The 20,480-nt window shown below is 39.0% G+C and overlaps 1 protein-coding gene across 4 annotated transcripts in view; it reads left to right on the top strand.

The window, feature by feature from the left end:
• The window catches only part of VGLL4 (vestigial like family member 4), a 163,314-nt gene that overhangs the window by 40,111 nt on the left and 102,723 nt on the right, over positions 1-20,480 (top strand). The window contains exon 1 of one of the 4 annotated variants that reach the window (XM_038565630.1): positions 2,490-2,621. The exons of the other annotated variants lie outside the window; for them this stretch is intronic. Within the exon in view, the coding sequence (XP_038421558.1) occupies positions 2,588-2,621 (34 nt within the window). The 5' untranslated portion in view covers positions 2,490-2,587. Of the gene's footprint in view, positions 1-2,489; positions 2,622-20,480 lie in introns of those variants that run through there. 4 annotated transcript variants of the gene reach the window in all.

Here is a 20,480-nt window from a genome sequence, read left to right on the forward strand (position 1 = left end):
GAGGCGCTCAAACGCTGAGCCACCTGAGCTGCCCCAGAGACCTATTTTTTAGCCCTTGCTTTGGCGATAACTGTGTTATTTATTTAAGCTTTTTGTATTCCATTTTTCTAAGTGGGACTAATACTTGCTCTGCCTTGCTTCTGGTGAGCCTCTTGAGAAAAGTGTTAAAAGTATAAATGTATAAAAAGTATACAGTGCTTTTATAACAGAATATTTAAAAATTAGGAACATGAGCTATCACCTTGCACCTCTCAGAATGGTATTTATCAAAAAGACAAGAAACAGCAAGTGCTGACAAGGATGTAGAGAAAAGGGAACCTGTGGTGTCCAATTGATGGGAATGTAAACTGGCACAGCTACTGTGGAAAACAGTATGGAGGTTTCCCAAAAAATTAAAATTGAACTACCATATGATCCAGCAGTCCTACTTTTGGATATTTATCTGAAGGAAACAAAAACAGGATATTGAGGAGTTATGTATGGACTTGCATGCTCATTGTAGCATTATCCACATTATCTAAGACCTGGAAGCAACCTAAATGTCAATCAGTGGAGGAAAGGATAAAGAAAATGTAGTGTATGTGTGTACAATGGAATATTATTCAGCTATAAAGAAAAGGAACTCTTGGCTTTTTGTAACTTTATGGATGGACCTCGAGAACATTATGGTAAGTTAAATAAGGCAGAGAAAGACAAATGCTATATGACCTCACTAATATGTGGAATCTTAAAAAAACAAAAACAAAAACAAGGGTGCCTGGGTAGCTCAGTTGATTGAGCATCTGCCTTCAGCTTGGGTCATGATCCTGGAGTCCTGGGATCCAGCCCCAAATCGGGCTCCCTGCTTAGTGAGGAGTCTGCTTCTTCCTCTACTCCCCACTTCCCCACTCCCCACTTCACACTTACATTCTCTCTCTTTCTCTCTCTCTCTCACTCATTCTCTATCAAATAAAAACATTTAAAAATTTTTAAAAAATTAAATAAAAACCCAAATTCATAGGTACAGAGAACATATTGATTGGTGGTTGCCAGAGGCAGGGAGGAGCATAGCAGGTGAAATGAGTAAAGTTTGTCAAAAGGTACAAACTTCCAATTATAAAATAAGTAAGTCCAGGGATGTAATGTACAGCCTGGTGACTATGGTTAACAATACTGTATATTTGAATGTTGCTGAGAGTAGATGTTTAAAATTCTCATCAGAAGACATTGTAATTGTGTGGTGATAGCTGTTAACTAGACCTATTGTGATCATTTTACAGTTCATACAAATGTTGCATCATTGTGTTACACGCCTGAAACTAACATAGTTATGTGTTAATTATATTTCAGTTAAAAAAAGTAAATGTAGTTAGAATCAGAATACCTGAAGATCTCTTTACAAAAAGCATAAAAATAAGGAATACATTTAACTTATTTTTAAGCCCTTACCTTTCTTTTTTTTAATTTTTTAATTTTTCTTTTATTTTTAAAGATTTTACTTATTTATTCATGAGCGACACAGAGAGAGAGAGAGAGAGAGAGAGAGGCAGAGGGAGAGGCAGGGTCCATGCAAGGAGCCCAATGTGGGACTCAATCCCGGGACTCTAGGATCACACCCTGGGCTGAAGGCGGCACTAAACTGCTGAGCCACCAGGGCTGCCCTACCATGTTGTTTTTTGATTGCTGTAAGATTATTTGTTTTCATCCTCAGGTTAATTGAGGTTAATCTGAAAATGTATACTTTTTCTTTTTTGGTTAGGATCTAGAAAAATGGGATTCCCAGATTCCTTCTTTCCAAACTAATAGTTATTATTTGGAATTGGACTTCCTGTTTAATTATGCTTACTGGTAAATATTTGTCATTTCAGTGGGGGGACCTAAGAACCTAAAGGCAGGTGTTGGCCTCTCAGCTTGTTTTGTTGAGGTCTCTGAAGGTAGAGTGTGTTGCTAATGGCTAAAAGCTAAGCATTCTTCTCTATCCCAACCTTTTCCTATCTCCCTCAATGTTTTTCTCTTTTCGTTGGCTGAACCTCAAATCAAGTCTTATTATCTCTTTGATCCATAAAAAGTTCAGCTCTGGCAGCTCTGGCTTATCTATATTACATTGTATCCCCATTTTCCGATAAGCGGCCATCCCAGTGGATTTAATGCATCTCTTTGTGTCCTGCAACTTGCTTTTCTTTTTCCCTTTGATTCACTCATTCAGTTATGTGTGGAGCATCTGTTCTCCTATTTGTCCCTCTTCTAGGCACTAGGACACAACAAGGAGAACAATCCAGAAACCTTTCTCTCATGGAGCTAGATGGAGCTTTCAACTTTCTTCAGTCTGGGATGCTTCTTTTGATTGACTCCAGTATAAAATAGAAGTATTTAATTAAATAATAGATGAATATCTTGACTGAAGTTTAGTGGTCTTTGTTCACATGTTGAAAAGTTAGTTGCATACTCTTAAGTTTTTCTGAGAAATTCATTTTGAATTCTTGTAGTTATGAATGATCCTTCACTGATTGTCTCTTGCTCTGCTTGCTCAATCGTCCTCCACAAGAACAGATTTCCTCCCTTTGCTGAATAGCAGAGACTTGCTGTGGAACCTGGCCTGGGAGAACAGATGAGGGAGAGCTTGCTGTTTTATATTCAGTTCTGTGAGTAACTGGCCTAAGTATTCCGTGTGATGTCTGCCCTTTATTTTTCAGTTAAGGCTAAGAGTTCAGCCTTCTCTTTTTTCCTTTTTCCTTTCATAGAATTTTTTGTTGTTGCTATTAACTTCTAACTTTAAAGAAGTTGGTAACTTCTTTAAATGTATACAGATAGCTTTTATTTCTCAAAGTTGGCTGCCTCTGCCTCCCTGTGAAGTATTTAAAAATGCACAGATGAGGAACCCAGAAGACTCAATTTCAGTAGCAGTGTGGCTTTGAGTGAGTCACTTAATGTCTTCGGTTCTGTGTCCTCACCTGTAAAATGAGGAGCCTAGAGAAAGCTGTTTGAAAGTCTCTCTTGCTGTGCTAAGAATTTTAGCAAAGTCTCAGCAAGGAATGATGACTAGAGATCAGAGGATGCACGTGTCATTTACCTTACAGAAGTTTGACAGGTGATGTTTGCACAAGTTTTGACTTGCAAACCTGTGCCTGTGCTGCAAGACTTACGGGAATTGTGAGAATTTGCTGAGGATATTGCTCCAGAGATAGTGAATAAGATAGAGAATGAATATTGTTTTTAAAATAAGAAAATAGAGGTGCCTGGGTAACTCAGTTGGTTAAGCATCTAATTCTTGGTTTTGGCTCAGGTCATGATCTCAGGATCGTGAGCTTGAGCCCCACGTTGGGTTCCATGCTCTCCTTCTGTCCTCCCCCCAATATAAGTAAATAAGTCTTTAAAAAAATAAGAAAATAATAGGAAAGTAGAATTTACAACGGGGGAAAAACACTAAACAGAAGCATATGCTTTCTTCTTGAGCTATTTTAATTCTGAGAGCACAGTCTTAGAAAGTCAAGTTACTTCCTGGGTGTCTGAAAATATCTTTGCATCCTGGATTCATTCAAAGTTGACCTTCTGTACTTAAATTCTGGTTTTGTTAAATAGAGTTTGTGCTTTGCAAAGAGGACTCCTAATTGCCCTTTCTCTGGGATGATGATTCGAAGTAACCACAAACTTTCAGAAAGTCCAAAAGTTCTTGGCTTCCTAATTCCATTACTTTGTGGCATGATACTATGTGCCATTGGGAATCTTGAAGAATTTAGAGAAAGAGGGAGAGGTTGGTGAAAGGGTTCAAACTTTCAGCTATTAAACAAATAAGGTCTGAGGCTGTAATGTAAAACATGATGACAAGAGTCGGTAACACTGTATTGTAAAATTGAGTTTGCTAAGACAAGCTGAATGTTCTCACCTAAGTAAAGAAGTAAACAAGTAGGACAATGGATATGTTAATTAACTAGATAGGGGAAATCCTTTCACAATATATATGTATATCAAAGCACCAGGATGTACACTTAAAACATATCTTATAATTTTATATGTTGGTTATACCTCAAAAAAGCTGAAATAAAAAACAAAAACAAAAGAATTTAGAAAACTTGCCAGGAAAAAGTCCTCTGCTTTGTAGGAGATAAGCAGATGGCAAAAGGCATTTTATCTACCTGGCAAGCAAGAACAGTAGAGATTTGGAAATTTTGTGACCCATTTTAATGGCAGAGTAAGCAGTAAGTGAAAATTGAAACAAGGATGAAGTTAATAAAATAATAATTGTATGGGTATCAAGAGCTTTGCTAGAATTTTAGCCAAATATTCTATTCTTTTTGAAAAAATGCTAGGCATTTTGAAAACCTATTTTTAAGAGGCGTGTGGCTGGGATCCTGGGCTTTGAGCCAGGGCCTGGCTTTGTGGAATTTTCCCAGTTGAGATTTTTTTTAAAAAGTGAATTTTTAGGGCAGCCCCCGTGGTGCAGTGGTTTAGCATCTCCTGCAGCCTGGGGTGTGATCCTGGGGACCCGGGATCGAGTCCCACATCGGGCTCCCTGCATGGAGCCTGCTTCTCCCTTTTCCTGTCTCTGCCTGTGTGTGTGTGTGTGTGTGCGTGTGTGTGTGTCTATGAATAAATAAATAAAATCTTTAAAAAATGAATTTTTAGATGATATATTCTCAAATCAGCTCCTTTAGGAAGCACATTGCTGCAGAGAATATATTCTCTCCCTCTTTGCTGCTCAACTGTGGTCTGTGGGGTCACCTGGGAGCTGGTTAGAAATGCCTTCATGTCCTCACAGCAGAGGGACCGATGGAGATGCATTGTGCCCAGATCTCCCAGTGAGTCATGTGCACGCTGAAATTTGAGAAGCGCAGTTCTCTACCCCATGGTAAACATGTATTTTTATATTTTCTTTCTTTTTGGGGAGTAGGGAGAGGGAGGAGTCTCAGTTTTTTCCCCCCAGCTATAGTGAGCTATAATTGGCAAGTAAAATTGTATATATTTAGAGTGTATAACACTCTAAATGATTTGATACATGTACACATTGTGAAGTTATTACCACAATTAAGTGAATTAACACATCTATCACCTCATGTAATTACCACTTTTTAAATTTTTTTTCACATTTTCTTAATTAACTTAGCAAAATTGTAACACAGTGCTTTTCTTGCAAAGAAAAGTTCGGTAGGTTTGTCTAAATGGCTCATTACTTCCTGAAAACACCATTTGTGCTGGAGACCAGAGTATAATCTTCTTAAGGACAGGGACTCCTGCTGTTGCTACTTTGTCTTCCCTCCACCTGTCTCAGCACGATGTCCTTGACATGGTGTAGGATAAGGGAGGAGACTGACTCCCAGTCAGCGTGCACAGCGTGCACAGGTCGCCAGAAAAGTTCTTTTTTTTTTTTTTTTTTTTAAGATTTTATTAATTTATTTATTCATGAAAGACACACAGAGAGAGAGAGAGAGAGGCAGAGCCACAGGCAGAGGGAGAAGCAGGCTCCACGCAGGGATAACGACGTGGGACCAGATCCCAGGTCTCCAGGATTACGCCCTTGGCCGAAGGCAGTGCTAAACCTCTGAGCCACCTGGGCTGCCCACTGTGGTCTTCTTAATGGAAGTCATACCTTCTGGAAGCAGGATTCTAGTCTCAAAGAATTATGCCAAATTGATACAGTCAAAGAATGTTGTTCTAACCATTACTCCAGGATAAAAATATTACAGCAATACTGTCATAGTTCAAGATGTTTTTGGAGTTGCCTTAGGGAAGAGTTTATGAAATACACCAAAATAATCAGTTTTATTAATATTTACCTTTTTTTGGAATAGCTATTTTAATCACCCCTTTAATTTGCATCAGTTGTTTAAATGGCTAGATGTTTCCTAAAATTCTTTTTTTTTTTTAAGATTTTATTTATTCATGAGAGACACAGAGAGAGAGGCAGAGACACACAGAGAGAAGCAGGCTCCCTGCGGGGAGCCCGTTGGGGGACTCCATCCTGGGATCCCAGGATCACACTCTGAGCTGAAGGCAGATGCACATCCACTGAGCCACCCAGGTGTCCCTGTTTCCTAAAATTCTAATGATGTCTTCAAAGAATATTTTTTGTCATTTAATGTCATTTTGAAAAAAAAAAAAGATGATAAACTAGAGGAAAATGTAAAAATTTTCAAAGAAGAGCTTTAAACAAAGACAATATTCTGTGTCTGAGTTGCGTTTTGAAAAACATTTAATTAAGTGTTTATTTATTTCAAGCCATGTGTTAGGTGCTAAGGCTACAAAGATGAGTAATATATGGTCCTGCCCTTAAGGTACACACTGCCCAGTGGAGGAGAAAGAGATGTTTAAATATGAATCACGGTTTAGGGATGCAATCCTCACTGTGTTAGAGGATCAGTGGAAGCCCAAAGAAGAGATTATTTCAATCTGGTTGATATTTAGTCAAGGACACAGGCCATGGGATGGGTGGAAGTGGTTTTACCAATAGTCTTTGAATTGAAAGGAGTTTTTACAGAAAAAAGAAATTCTAAATAAAGGGAACAGAATGAACCCTGGCATGAAGTCAGTAAAACGCACAGATACATTTGGAGAAGGGTGCCTAGGTAATATGACCAGAACATGGGGGGTGGGGCACTTTACCCCATGGGAAGCTAAGCTCCTTGAGAATAGGGACATCAGGTACATCCTTGCTACCTGCAGGAGTACCTGGCATATATCAGGCAGTCAGCACATGTTTATTGATATAATGGGGAGGTGGTTGCAATTACATTATGAAAATCCTTCACTTTTTGTTAAGGTGTTTGTACTGTATCTTGTGGCCTTTGAAGGTTTTAGATGAGAGATGACATTTTGAGGATTGTTTTCAAGATGTAACGCAGAGCCATCCTTCCAGCGTTTTACCTAAAGACTTTGTCTGCTTCAGTAGGTTGGGGAGGGTCCATCAGTTTCCTTTTCTGACAAACTCCCAGGTGTTGCTGGTAGTGCTGGTGCCTCACTTCAGTAGCAAGGATCTGATGCAATGGATCTGATCCTTTTAATGAGGTTTCCAGGAACAGTAGTAAGCATGGTGCATTTGGAAATTGAAGAGGCCATATTTTGGATTCAGAAGATGAGACTAAAGCTGTTTTGATGTTTAAAATTCTCTCTCCCTTCAAAAATATACTTTTAATTTTGCTCTTTTTTGTTGTTGTTCACTTGTTTCTGTTTATATTTTAAAGAAATGGGTTGTTTCCTGTGGCTTAAAGGTAGGAATTTGAGACCCTCATGAAATATTTCAGAAGAGTTCTCTATTTGGAAGGAACCTTCAATTGCATAATGAAGACAATGCAGTCCAGGTGGTAATGGTATCTAGACAGTTTAAAAGGAAATGCCTTTTGAAAAAATTATTAATGAGCTGGCTTTGACGTTTGGTCACTTTTCATTATCTTTCACATCTGTTTGTGATACAACAAATATTGGGGCCCTTTTTTGTGAAAATGTGGTGCATAAAGTCTATGTGCACCTGGTACTATACAGGATATATAAAGTGATGAGCAGCCCAGGTGGCTCAGCGGTTTAGCGCTGCCTTCGGCCTGGGGCCTGATCCTGGAGACCCAGGATTGAGTCCCATGTCAGGCTTCCTGCGTGGAGCCTACTTCTCCCTCTGCCTGTGTCTCTGTCATTCTCTCTCTCTCTCTCTGTCTCTCATGAATAAAAAAATTAAAAAAATTAAAAAAGAAATTATATAAAGTGAATCAAATAGGTCCTAAATGATTACATAGTCTAATAGGGAAGATAAAGCAAGTAGATTAATGGCAAATAGTATATATTGTAGTATGTGTATGTGTATAGTATATATCAGTAAATAAATAGGCTATATCACTTTTTATCTTTATATCAGGTACAATGTGACATTATACCATAAAAACAAGACAGATAACATGTTATGTAAATTCAGGGAAAAAGATAAGGAAAGATTATCAGGAGACTCACCAGTCTTATTTTGTTCTGTATTATCTAGAAAAGAGGCCCAAGCTGTACAGCCTGTCTTTCAAAGTCACGGCCTCCTGGCTTCAGCCAGTGAGAACAGTGAGGATTAGAACTTTAGTTTAGGACTTTGTGGATTTGAGAGTCTGCAGGAGATGAAGCACAACTGTTAGGGATGCCATTTGAAATAGCAAACTGTGGTCCAAAGAGAGTCAGGCTAGAGATGGAAATCTGTGTGCTTTTTCCTCTCAAGGGATTGATGTGTGAATTGATTTAAAATTGTAGAGTGAAAGGCTGTTGAGACAGAAGAAGAAATAAAGGAGGATGGCACTTTGCAGAAGATCAGCATCAAGGTGTGTTGAATGAGAAAATGAAATTAGGGAAGGAATCAGGAAGGCAGGAGAACATCGCAGAGGTAGGGAGAGGAACTTCTTCCACCAAGGGGAGTTAGTAGTTTTTGCTGCAGAGAAGTTACTAAGACTGAGAACTAAAGAATGTATTATTAGTGATTTATGAGAGCAAATACATTTCTTAAAAATATATACCTACCTCTACAAAGACTAGAGTGCAAATAAGTAAATAAGTAAGACAGTAAAACTATGGTAGCATTAACATTTTGTAAGTGGCTAATTATTGCAGTTGAATTTCTTTTTTTTTTTTTTTAAGATTTTATTTATTTATTCATGAGAGGCCCAGAGAGAGAGAGAGAGAGAGAGAGAGGCAGAGACACAGGCAGAGGGAGAAGCAAGCCCTACGCTGGAAGCCCGATGCGGGACCTGATCCTGGGTCCCCAGGATCACACCCCGGGCCACGGGCGGCGCTAAACCGCTGCGCCACCGGGGCTGCCCCAGTTGAATTTATTCTTAAGTTGAGTGTTTTATGGAGCCTTAGAAGCCTATAGGTTTATAGGTCTCTGTAGAAGACCTGTCATAGCTTATGGTCTCCTTGGCTCTGGATTCCAAGTCCGATTTCAGTGTTTCAGCAGTAGTTCTACCAAATATACATTTAACAGTTTTATTTGGAGGCCAAAATGCTTAGAGTCATTCTTGATAGTCTTTTTCTCACAAACTACCCACCAGCAAATTGTGTTTCATCTACCTTCAGATGTATCCCAAATCTGACCACTTTTCGCCATCATCATTGCTACCACCCTAGACCACAGACACTCACCTCTTGCCTGAATGCCACAGAAGCTCCCTAGCTGCTGTCAACTACTAACTATCCACTTTCCATCTGTTCTCAACTCTATTGCTAGAGTGATTCTTTAAAAGTGTAAATTGGATCCGAGTGCCTGGACGGCTCACTCAATAGCACATGCAACTAACATGATCTCCTGGTTCAGTTCAAGTCCCATGTTGGACAGAGCTTACTTTAAAAAAAATGTAAATCAGATTATGTCACTCCTTTGTTAAAAAATCTTCCAGTGGCTTTCCCTCTCATGCTGAGATAAGAGCTGATGTTCTTTTATAACTTCTGAGGCAAGCTGGCCTCCTCACGACTCCTGGAAGCATGCCCCCGCCCTCTGCCCCATCTCAGGACCTTTGCACTTGCTGTTCCTTCAGCACAGAATGATTTTCCTTCAGGTATCCTCATGGATTGTTCCTTCCCTTCCTTTGTATCTTCACTCAAATGAATCTTCTCAGAGCAGTCCTCCTATCCCCTGCCTGTTCCCCATCTATGACTTGACTGCACATTTCTGTTTTATTTTATTTTAAGATTTTATTTATTCATGAGAGACACAGAGAGAGAGAGAGAGGCAGAGACACAGGCAGAGGGAGAAGAGGCTCCATGCAGGAAGCCCAACATGGGACTTGATCCCGGGTCTCCAGGATCACACCCTGGACTGAAGGCGGCGCTAAAACCGCTGAGCCACCCGGGCTGCCCCTTCTGTTGTATTTTTATCTAAATTGTCTCTCACATACAGTGGAATGTACAATCAATGAAAGCAGAATTTTTGTCTTATTTTATCCACTATAGAATCTCCAGAGCTTACTATGGTGCCAGCACATGGTAGGTGATCAATAAATATGTACTGAATGCCAGCTTATCCTTCCCCAGACTTGGTGGTATTCTGTTACAGACTTTATTAGTCACCTTCATGCATGGACAGGACTTGCCTTTCTTTATAGAGGAGCGAGCTGGTAAAGGATCTCCTTCCTCCACAGCTGCTTGGCCAGCTCCCTCTGCCCACTCAGAAGTTACTCATCTCTAGGTCGTGGGCTGGTAGCATGGTGTAAATTGGCTTTGGCAAAGTTAGAGGTGCATGAGGCATGTTGGGATTTGAATATGGTGAAATTTTTAAAGTAAAGACATCTCTTCCATTTTGGTAAGCATTGTTTGGAACTTTATTTTGGAATTAATCAAATTTATACAAAAATTAACTAGTGACATTAAAGGAAATCTCCAGTAGTGACTACAAAATCTCCAAAAGGTGCTACGTATGTCCTGTAAGAAATGTGGGAAGATGCTGCCGTGCTTGGAGGAAAAAGAGAATGGGAACACACTTGGGCTAATTAAGGTGTCGGTTTTCTTTTCTTTTTTATTTTATTTTATTTTATTTTATTTATTTATTTATTATTTATTTATTTATTTATTTATTTGTTTTATTTTCTGAGAAAGAGAATTCTATGACTTGCAGGCATTTGGGGCTGGTAGACTGTCATTTTGGACAAATCTCAAGGGTTAACATCTATTCTTTTCTAGTTATTTCTGGTGAGAACTATGTTCTCTTTGAGGCAATTGTTTCCAGTAATAATTCTTGACAAGTCTGCCTCTCTCACCAAAGTCTAGACTAGTGTCTCTTTTATATGGAAAGCATTTTACCTCTAGGGCATATCAGAAACCCTTGGAGGAGTTTTTTGTTTTTTTGTTTTTACAAATGACTCTGTGTGTGTGCATGTGTATGTGTAGATACACAGGGTATGCATATCTTCAGAGATTTTTTATTTTATTTAATTAATTTTTAAAGATTTTATTTAGTTATTCATCAAAGAGAGAAGCAGAGACACAGGTAGAAGGAGAAGCAGGCTCCCTGTGGGGAGCCTGATACAGGACTCGATCCCAGGACCCAGGACCCCGGGATCACACCCTGAGCCAAAGGCAGACTCTCAACCACGGGAGCCACCCAAGTGCCCCTATGCAATAAACTTCTGTGACTCCTGAGAGAGAGACAAATGACAGAAAATAAACCAATAGTAGAGATGTAAAAAATGATATAAGCTTATGATCATTTGCTTTTTTGCTTATTTGTTAAAAATTAGAAAATATATATAAAACAATTAACAAAAACTATCTGAAGTCCTCCCTTCTGCCCACAAGATGACTTACTAGTTTTAGTATATAGGCTTCAAACAATTTTTTGTACAAATAGATAACATATCACAAAAATAAAATAATATATAATATTTATGTATTGTTAGCTAGATATACAATTTTTTAAAAAGATTTTATTTATTTATTCATGAGAGACAGAGAGAGAGAAAGAGAGAGAGAGAGAAAGAGAGAGAGGCAGAGACACAGGCAGAGGGAGAAGCAGGCTCCATGCAGGGAGCCCGACACGAGACTCCATCCCGAGACTCCAGGATCATGCCCCGGGCCGAAGGCAGGTGCCAAACTGCTGAGCCACCCAGGGATCCCCTAGATATACAATTTTTTATATATACTATGTGTATAAAACAAAAGTGGAATCACACATAAAAACCAAACTGAGGGCAGCCCGGTGGCTCAGCGGTTTAGCGCCGCCTGCAGCCCAGGGCGTGATCCTGGAGACCCGGGATCGAGTCCCACATCGGGCTCCTTGCATGGAGCCTGCTTCTCCCTCTGCCTGTGTCTCTGCCTCTCTCTCTCTCTGTGTGTGTCTCTCATGAATAGATAAATAAAATCTTAAAAAAAAAAAAAAACCAAACTGAAGCAAAACCATATGTATTGCTTACTTTTTTCACTTAGAATTATTGTGAACATTTGTCTATATCACTAAATGTAGTTCTATAGCATTTTATTTTTTAATTAAAAAATTTTGTTTTAAGCTTTTATTTTTTATTTTACTTTTTAGAGAGAGAGTGTGAGCAGGAGAGGCAGAGAGAGAGAGAGAGAGAGAGAGAGAATCTTAAGCAGGCTCCATGCCCAGCGTGCAGCCTGATGTAGGGCTCGATGTTATGACCCTGGGATCACAACCTGAGCCAAAACCAAGAGTTGGACACTTAACTTTAACCTACTGAGCCATTCAGGTGCCCCCTACCTCATTATAGATTTACTGTAACTTATTTTGTTAGTTTATAATTTCCAATTATTTTTAGTTTTTTATTATAAACAATGCAGTTATGAGTATTTTTGTATATATATATGTGTGTGTGTGTTTCTGTGTTAGGGAGTTTTTTTTTTAAGGCGCTTTGTTAGATATGTGAGAGGTATAATCATTTTTCAAGTAAAATACTAAGACACTTCACAATTTTTTTTTAATTTGTGAATATGTTATATGGGTATTACTGCTAAGGTAGAGAATTACTAAGGTAGAGCATCTCTATCTAGTTGGCTGTATTTTAAAGGAATTGCCTATACTGGAAAAAATATGTACGGTTGGGATTGTCTTAGAAAATTGGGATAGATGATTACTAATTATTAGTATAAATTGTTGTGAGCTCATTACCTGCTTTATACATAGCCCTAGCCCAAAATACTTGATATTCCTATTGATGATCTGGCTTGAAGCCTTCAGGGACGTCAGAGGAAGGCTGAACTGTAGTTCTACATGTGCTCTGCTCTGAATGTTTATTTAAATAATTGTTCCATGACTGTCTTCCAAGTAATTGAAAAGTAATTGTTTAAAGGGGTAACTCAGTTAACCAGAGCTTTTAATTAATATTCTGTTTCTCCCAAACTTCAAATAAATAGGAGTCTGCTGTAATTGCTTCTTGTACCTACCCTGAATTGTTAAGCCTGTGTATGCCTTGTGTCACTGAGTTTTGCTATTTAGGCATTTTAAATTGTCAAGGAGTTAAAATGTTTATCTTGATGAGATAATAGCAATTTAAAGGAGTCTGTTTCTAAATGTGATTGTACCATAGTTGTACTTGGCAAAAATACACGAGCAAATAGAATTTCAATTATTAGGTAATTTATTCTTTGGATTCTGATGCATAGGATTTCTCTGTTCAGACAGGTCCTACCAGTTGTAATTTTTCTCAGAGACCTTTTGAAACCTACCTAGCGAATAGTATGTCATGCTTTGTGGTGTCTTTGTTTTGTTTTTGCTTTGTTTTGGTTTATTTCACTTCCTCCTGGGAGCAAACAGCAAGGAATCTAAAGGAGGGAATTGAGGGGACATAATCTAAAATGGAAGAAACAGAAGAAAGTAAAGTCTCACTAGTATGGAAGAATCAGACCATAGGAAGCAGTAATCTGTTCTGTTGGCCAGTCCTTTCCTGAAATACGGTGTTCAGTTGTATACCATTTTTTAAAAGAGAGTCAGTAACAAACTCCATTCCCAGGAAGAAGGAAGTGGAGCAGAATGATTTGTGGTTAAGACTGAGATACGTGTTGAAGGAACTAGGGTTAATTAATACAGAGAGAGGTCTAAGGTGAGACAGAAGAGCTAGTTTCTACATGACAAATATTCTTGTTTTAGGTCAGGGATTAGGTTTATCCAGTGCTGTTCTAGTGGGTCTAACTGGGATTTGTGGGTAGAAATTACAGGAATTGATTTCAGTTTGCTGGAAATAAGAAATGTCTAACAGTAGGAGTTGCCTAGGAATGGAATAAAAGGCTCACAGGTGAAATGCTGAGTCCTGAGTCCTCAACAGCTAGAGCTAAGGAGTGGGGTGGGGTAGGGGCACCATCCACTGATCTTTTTTTTTTTTTTTTTTAAGATTTTATTTATTTATTCATGAGAGACACAGAGAGAGAGAGAGAGAGAGAGAGAGACAGAGACACAGGCAGAGGGAGAAGCAGGCTCCATGCAAGGAGCTCAATGTGGGACTCTATCCTGGATCTCCAGGATCACACCCCAGGCTGCAGGCGGCGCTAAACCGCTGCACCACCGGGGCTGCCCCCACTGATCTTTTGTATAGTGACTTCTTCAACTCTAGTGAGGAGGTGATATTTAGGTAGCCCCCAGATCCTTTCCAAATCTGAGATGCTTTGGCTTTATTTATTGGTCAGGGAAATGCTCAAACTAAATACTTAAACATTTAAGTCTGTTTCCTACCATTTAGTTAAAACAATTTTAAATGGTTTTCTATTGAGACTTCTGATATCTGTGCAGCCACAACTTGGCTGTATTCCAGCTATCACCCGACTACTTACATGTGCATGGGTCGCATCCCAGTGCTATAAACATTCTCTCCAACCCAAAAATTTCTTTAAAAAAATAAAAAAATATTAAGGTACTTGAGGATGTAGATTTACAAAAGAGAATACCTCAGCACAAAAATTAAATCATTGTATTAATTTAATTAACAATGAAAAAAAACAATCCATTTCTAAGACATTGATGATATAAAGAAAACCCTGACTGTAAGACTGAATATATGATTTCTGCAATTTATCTACCTGGCCTTTTCACCTAAAGGCATACAAATTTATTTGCTAGATGACTTACCACAGCAGTGTGTATAAACGCAAAAAATGTGATCGTGAATAACAGTCTTCAGTAGGTTTTTTTTTTCAATTGTAGTAACAACAGTCATCATGCAACCTACCCTCTTAACACATTTTTAAAAAGATTACTTATTTATTTATTTAGAGATTAAGCATGCATAAACTGGGGGAGGGACAGAGAGAGAATCTCAAGCAGACTCCCTGCTGAGTGCTGAGCCCAATTTGGGGCATGACCCTCGTGTCCCTGAGATCATGACCTCGTGTCCCTGAGATCATGTCCCTGAGACCATGACCAAGTGTTAGACGCTTAACTGACAGAGCCACCCAGACACCCTCTCCTTTAACACATTTTTAAGTGCACGGATTATTATTATTATTGTTATTAAATATTTTATTTATTTATTTGACAGAAAGAGAGAGAACATAAACAGGGGGAGCGACAGCCAGAGGGAGAGGGAGAAGCAGACTCCCCTCTGAGCAGGTAGTCCAATGCGGGGCTCCATCCCAGGACCCTGGGATCATGACCTGAGCCAAAGGCAGACACTTAACTGACTGAGCCACCCAGGCGCCCCCGGAACAGTATTATTAACTACAAGGCACCATGTTGTACAACAGAGCTCTAGAATTTACTCATCTTATAGAACTGACACTGGATACTTGTTGAACAGCCACTCCCCGTTTCCCCCTTCACCTGGCCCTTGGCCACCAACTTCTACTCTTTCCATGAGTTTGACTGTTTTAGATTCCTCATGTAAGTGGAATCATATGGTATTTGTCCCTCTGTGACTGGCTTACTTCACTTAGCACAATGTCCTCCAGGTCCATCCATGTAGCATATGGCGGGATTTCCTCCCTTTTTAAGGCCGAATAATACTTTATTACATGCACATACTATGTTTTCTTACTATATTAAAGAAATGGAAGAGAAAGAACAGGTATAAAAAAATGAAAACCAATTATACATTAAGATGATGGTAGTCTGGGTGAATTTTTACTCTTTGTACTATCAACTAATTATATACAAAATTTTCAACAGTCTTATGTATGTTATGTATAATATATAACTATAGCTATTAAGATCTCCATATCCAAGATAAATGTGAACTGGGTCATACAGGTTCCTAAGGGTAGGACTTCTTCAGTATTCAGGAAGTCTTTCGTAGCCAACTGGAATGATGTGTGTTCTGAGTGTCACTGGTAACCTGTTACTACACGAACTCTGTTGTTCAATCCCAGCCCTCTAGTGCTGGCCCCAGGTTCTCAGCTGCCATTGCTGCCAGATCTAAGTTTAACCTATTCATAAAGTTTTACAATTGGAAAGGATTATAGCACACTTTTGGTCCAGTCCCTTTGTTTTATAAATGAGAGTGCAGAAAGAAGAGGTGAGGGCAGCCCCGGTGGCTTGGCGGTTTAGCTTGGCGGTTTAGCTTGGCGGTTTAGCGCTGCCTTCAGCCCAGGGTGTGATCCTGGAGACCCAGGATGGAGTCCCACATCGGGCTCCCTGTGTGGAGCCTGCCTCTCCCTCTGCCTGTGCCTCTGCCTCTCTCTCTCCCTCTCTCCGTGTCTTTGATGATTAAATAAATAAAATCTTAAAAAAAGAAAAAAAAAAAGAAGTGACTTATTTAGGATGACTTAGGGAGCTAGAAGTAGACTTGAAACCAGAATCCAGGTCTTCAGATTACTAAATTCGTGCTCTTTTATTACCTCTCTGCAAAAGTCGTAGATTGGACTTTGGTAGCCTTCCTTCCAGGGATTGGTCTGTGTCTAGCTACTCTCCTTTTTGGAGCTGTTTAGATGGAATTTATGCTTAAAAGGAAATGGAAAAAGAAATGGCAAATGTGTTGTCTTATGTTAGTGTTTAGCACAGAAAAACGAAACCCATCATTTTGCTAATCTCAGAAATATTGTTGCATAAAGAAATAGTGCGTAATGACAGAGCTGTCCAAATTCTTCAACATAATTTACCAACATATATATGTATATACACACGTACTTATACATATACATATACATATACATATGTATATATATGTATTTATCAAGTACTGCTAATTTAATTTTGAAACTTGGGAGTTCAGCAGGATGAATTAGTTGTGATTTTCACTTCCTTTTCCTTTTGCTTCTTTCTTGGCTTATTCTATATCCTAGACTGATCTTCAGCCATTGTTTTTATTATAATATTAATCCTTCCGTCTCTCCAAAAGGAACCAATGGCGATTCTTCACTACTGTGTGTTACTGTGCAGAGTCAAGCCTGATATAGTCCTGGTCTTCATCCTCTGGCCCCTTATATCTTTTCAGGTATATTTTCTACTGCTTTCTGCCACCCCAAACCCTTTCCTGAACTCATGGCTCATGTCATTTTGGTAGCCTGAACTTACCCACCCACCCCTGCTTTTTGCTTACCCAACTTTGACCTCGTCCCTTGTCTAAAACCTCCTAACTACTCTGCATGATTCCTTGGTAATCAATCTCTCCTCTTGTAGTTACAAAATAATTATTTATCAGTTTTGATTATAAAATGTTTAGAGAAAAGAAAAATTCAGTCAGAGAAGAAAATTTCTCCCCTCTCAAGTTCCTAGTTTTTCTAAGGTAACCAGTGGTAAGTTTCTTTTGTAGCCTTCTCAGGCTTTTTGCATCATGGTCACAAAATGGTTGCCATATCTCCAGGTATCACATATACATTCTAGACAGTAACTCAGGAAGGGGAGGAAAAGGGTTCTCATGAGCCCAAACTGGCCTTTTTATTAAGAAAAACAAAAGCTTTCCTAGAAGCTCATAGCAGACTTGTTTTCATGTCTCATTGGCCAGGCCTGTGTTCTCTGGCTACTCCTAGCTATAAGAAATTCTGGAATAGAGTATTTAGGCTTCCTAGCCCCCCTAGTGGAGGTAATAAAGGAGAAGGGAGTTGACTGTGTATTTTGAGTTAGCCATCAGATTGTGTCTACTACACACAACATATTATTTTCATACTGGATTTTTATAAAAGTTAACTTTATAAAAAGCCACTTTACTACGGTTTCCTATTGTTTTGAGTAATTTTTCAGTTTTTTTTTCTCAGCTTCCCAGTATGTCATTTTAAAATTATGAAAATTCTGCCTTTTTTTTTTTTTAAAGATTTTATTTATTTATTCATGAGAGACCGAGAAAGAGAGAGAGAGAGAGAGAGGCAGAGGGAGAAGCAGGCTCCATGTAGGGAGCCCGACGTGGGACTCAATCCCGGGACTCCAGGATCAGGCCCTGGGCAAAAGGCAGGTGCTAAACCGCTGACCCATCCAGGGATCCCAAATTCTGCCTTTTTAAAATAGTTTTTTAAACCTCATCAAGCAGCTTTCAGTTCCAAGTAATGGAAAACTGAATCAAAATGATTTTAAAAATAAAAGGAACTTATTAATTCACTTAGCTGCAAAGTCTGAAGGTAGGATGGACTTCAGGGGCAGTGAGATTCAAAGAATCCTGATGTTATCAGGTTCTGGCTTTATTTCCCTGTGATTTTCCTGAGTATGTGGGTTTGTCCTTGGGTCAGTCTTCTTTGTAGTAAGCTGCATGGGTACATCATATGAGTCCGAGAAGACTGTCTCTTCTCGTAGCTCTCTTATCTGCTTTCCAGAAAGCTTACAGCAAACGTGCAAGGCATGCTCTTTTTTCTTTTTTTCTAAGATTTTATTTATTTATTCATGAGAGACAGAGGGAGAAGTGGGCTCCCTGTGGGGAGCCGGATGTGGGATTCCATCCCAGGACCCTGGGATCCGACCTGAGCCAAAGGCTGACACTCAGCCACCGAGCCACCCAGGTGCCCCATGCAAGGTGTGTTCTTATCCTTGAATCAACTCCTGTGATTTCCTGAAGCCTGTCCTTCATACACCTGATCTGGTGTTTATCCATGCCTGTTTATTTTACTGTTTTTAATGTGGCATCTATTTCTGTCACAGCCGAATTTTTCCTTTTTGTTTCTTTCCTGAACTTTTCTATATTCATCTTTCCATGTGGTCATACTGTTTCTTCAAAATAGAGCTTTTACTTCAGAGTTTATGCTTTTTCTTCTTTTTTTTGGTAAATCTTATAGAGAAATGTTGGTTCACTACTTTCAACATTCTTTGTATAATTTTCCTAGTATGTTTTCTCAAACACCTTGTTACTTGTAATGTTTCTTTGCCTTTTTTTTTTTTTTTTTTTAAAGTAGGCTCCAAGCCCAGTGTGGAGCCCAGTATGGGGCTTGAACTCATGACCCTGAGATCCAGACCTGAGCTGAGATCAAGAATTGGACGTTTGGGATGTCTGAGTGGTTCAATGGTTGAGTATCTGCCTTTGGCTCAGGTTGTGATCCCAGGGTCCTGGGATCAAGTCCTGCATAGGGCTCCCATGGGGAGCCTGCTTCTCCCTCTGCCTGTGTCTCTGCCTCTCTCTGTGTCTCTCATGAATAAATAAATAAAATATTTTTTTTAAAAAAGAATTTTGACGGATTCTTGTCTCACATTTAGATTTTTCAACCATTTTGAGTTTTTCTTTGTGTATGGTGTAAGAGGATGGTCCAGTTTCATTCTTCTGCATGTGGCTGTCCAATTTTCCCAACACCATTTATTGAAGAGACTGTCCTTTTTCCAGTGGATATTCTTTCCTGATTTGTTGAATATTAGTTGACCATAGAGTTGAGTGCCCATTTCTGGGTTCTCTATTCTGTGTATTCATTTTTGTGAGGACCTTCATGTATCATAGTTTTGCTGTTGGTCCCACAGCTACTGTGATGAAACAACTGTATGATGAATTGGGTTTTGTTTGTTGTTCTGTGTTCTTTCCTTTTTTTTTTTTTTTTTTAAGATTTATTTATTTATTTTAGAGAGAGTACAAGTGCAGGGGTGGGGGAGACGCATAGAGAGTCTTTTAAGCCGACTTCTATCTCACAACCCTGAGATCACGACCTAAGCCGAAACCAAGAGTCAGACACCCAGGTTGCACCACCCAGGCAGCTCTTGTGTTCTGTGTTCTTGATGTATTATGGAAGCAAAGCTGAAATGAAAGTTCAGTTAACATAAAACTTGAGTCTTTGGATCTCAAAGTTTTTTAATTTTTAGAACTCAATGTGAATGATTTTTTACTGGCATTTCATATACCCAGGTCCCCAAAGAGATAGATATATTTTTAAAATCTATAACATTATTCATAGAAAAAAAATCCTACTGAGATAGAGATATGCTGAAATGTAAAAGATGAAACTCAAATTTTGAAATAGGGATATTTCAGAATTTGAGTGACAGTATACTTTATAGTACAAAGGAAAGAATTTCCATAGTGAATAGAAATTCAATAGAAAAAAAAAAAAGAAATTCAATAGAAAGGAAGAGAATTTGGCATCTGTGGGTGCCTGCTGATAGTAGCAGCAGGCTGTTTCAGAGTAAATAAGCAAAGAAGTTGGGTCTCAGGGAGTACTTGGTCTATCCAGGAGATAAAGCCATGTGAGATTATAGCAGACTGTATTAACAATGCCATCATGGAAGTGGTGGCATCCCAAGAGAGTGATCAGTCTGTGGAAAGTGTTGGCATCATCCCCATTTTTCAAAGATAAAAAGTGAGATCAGAGGCATTATGTAATACACCTGAACTCACATAGCTACTCCTTTGCAGAATCAAGGTTGGAACCTGCTTCTGACTAGCTCCTGGCCTCCAGGATTGCACATTTTAATTATTTCAATATTTTAAGCTAGTTTTGCCCTGAGTAATCCCTTGAAGTTCACTTAATATGTCTATGGAAAACTCATTGAGCTATAGTAAATATTTTACTTTGTTTGTGTCTTGGGAAATACCATTGGGAATGTCTTGACCCTCAACCCTGCCTTGAAATCCTATTCTTGTGAGGGCCCAGACAAATGCCATTTTCTTTGTGAAGCCACACCTAAATCCCTTCAAAAAACAGTATCTCTCTTTCCTTTGCTTCCTATGGTTTGTTTATAGTTCTTGTTGTTTGCCCTCTGGTATATGCTCTTCAAG

The sequence above is a fragment of the Canis lupus genome, chromosome 20, assembly GCF_011100685.1.
Source record: "Canis lupus familiaris isolate Mischka breed German Shepherd chromosome 20, alternate assembly UU_Cfam_GSD_1.0, whole genome shotgun sequence".
Classification (NCBI taxonomy): domain Eukaryota; kingdom Metazoa; phylum Chordata; class Mammalia; order Carnivora; family Canidae; genus Canis; species Canis lupus.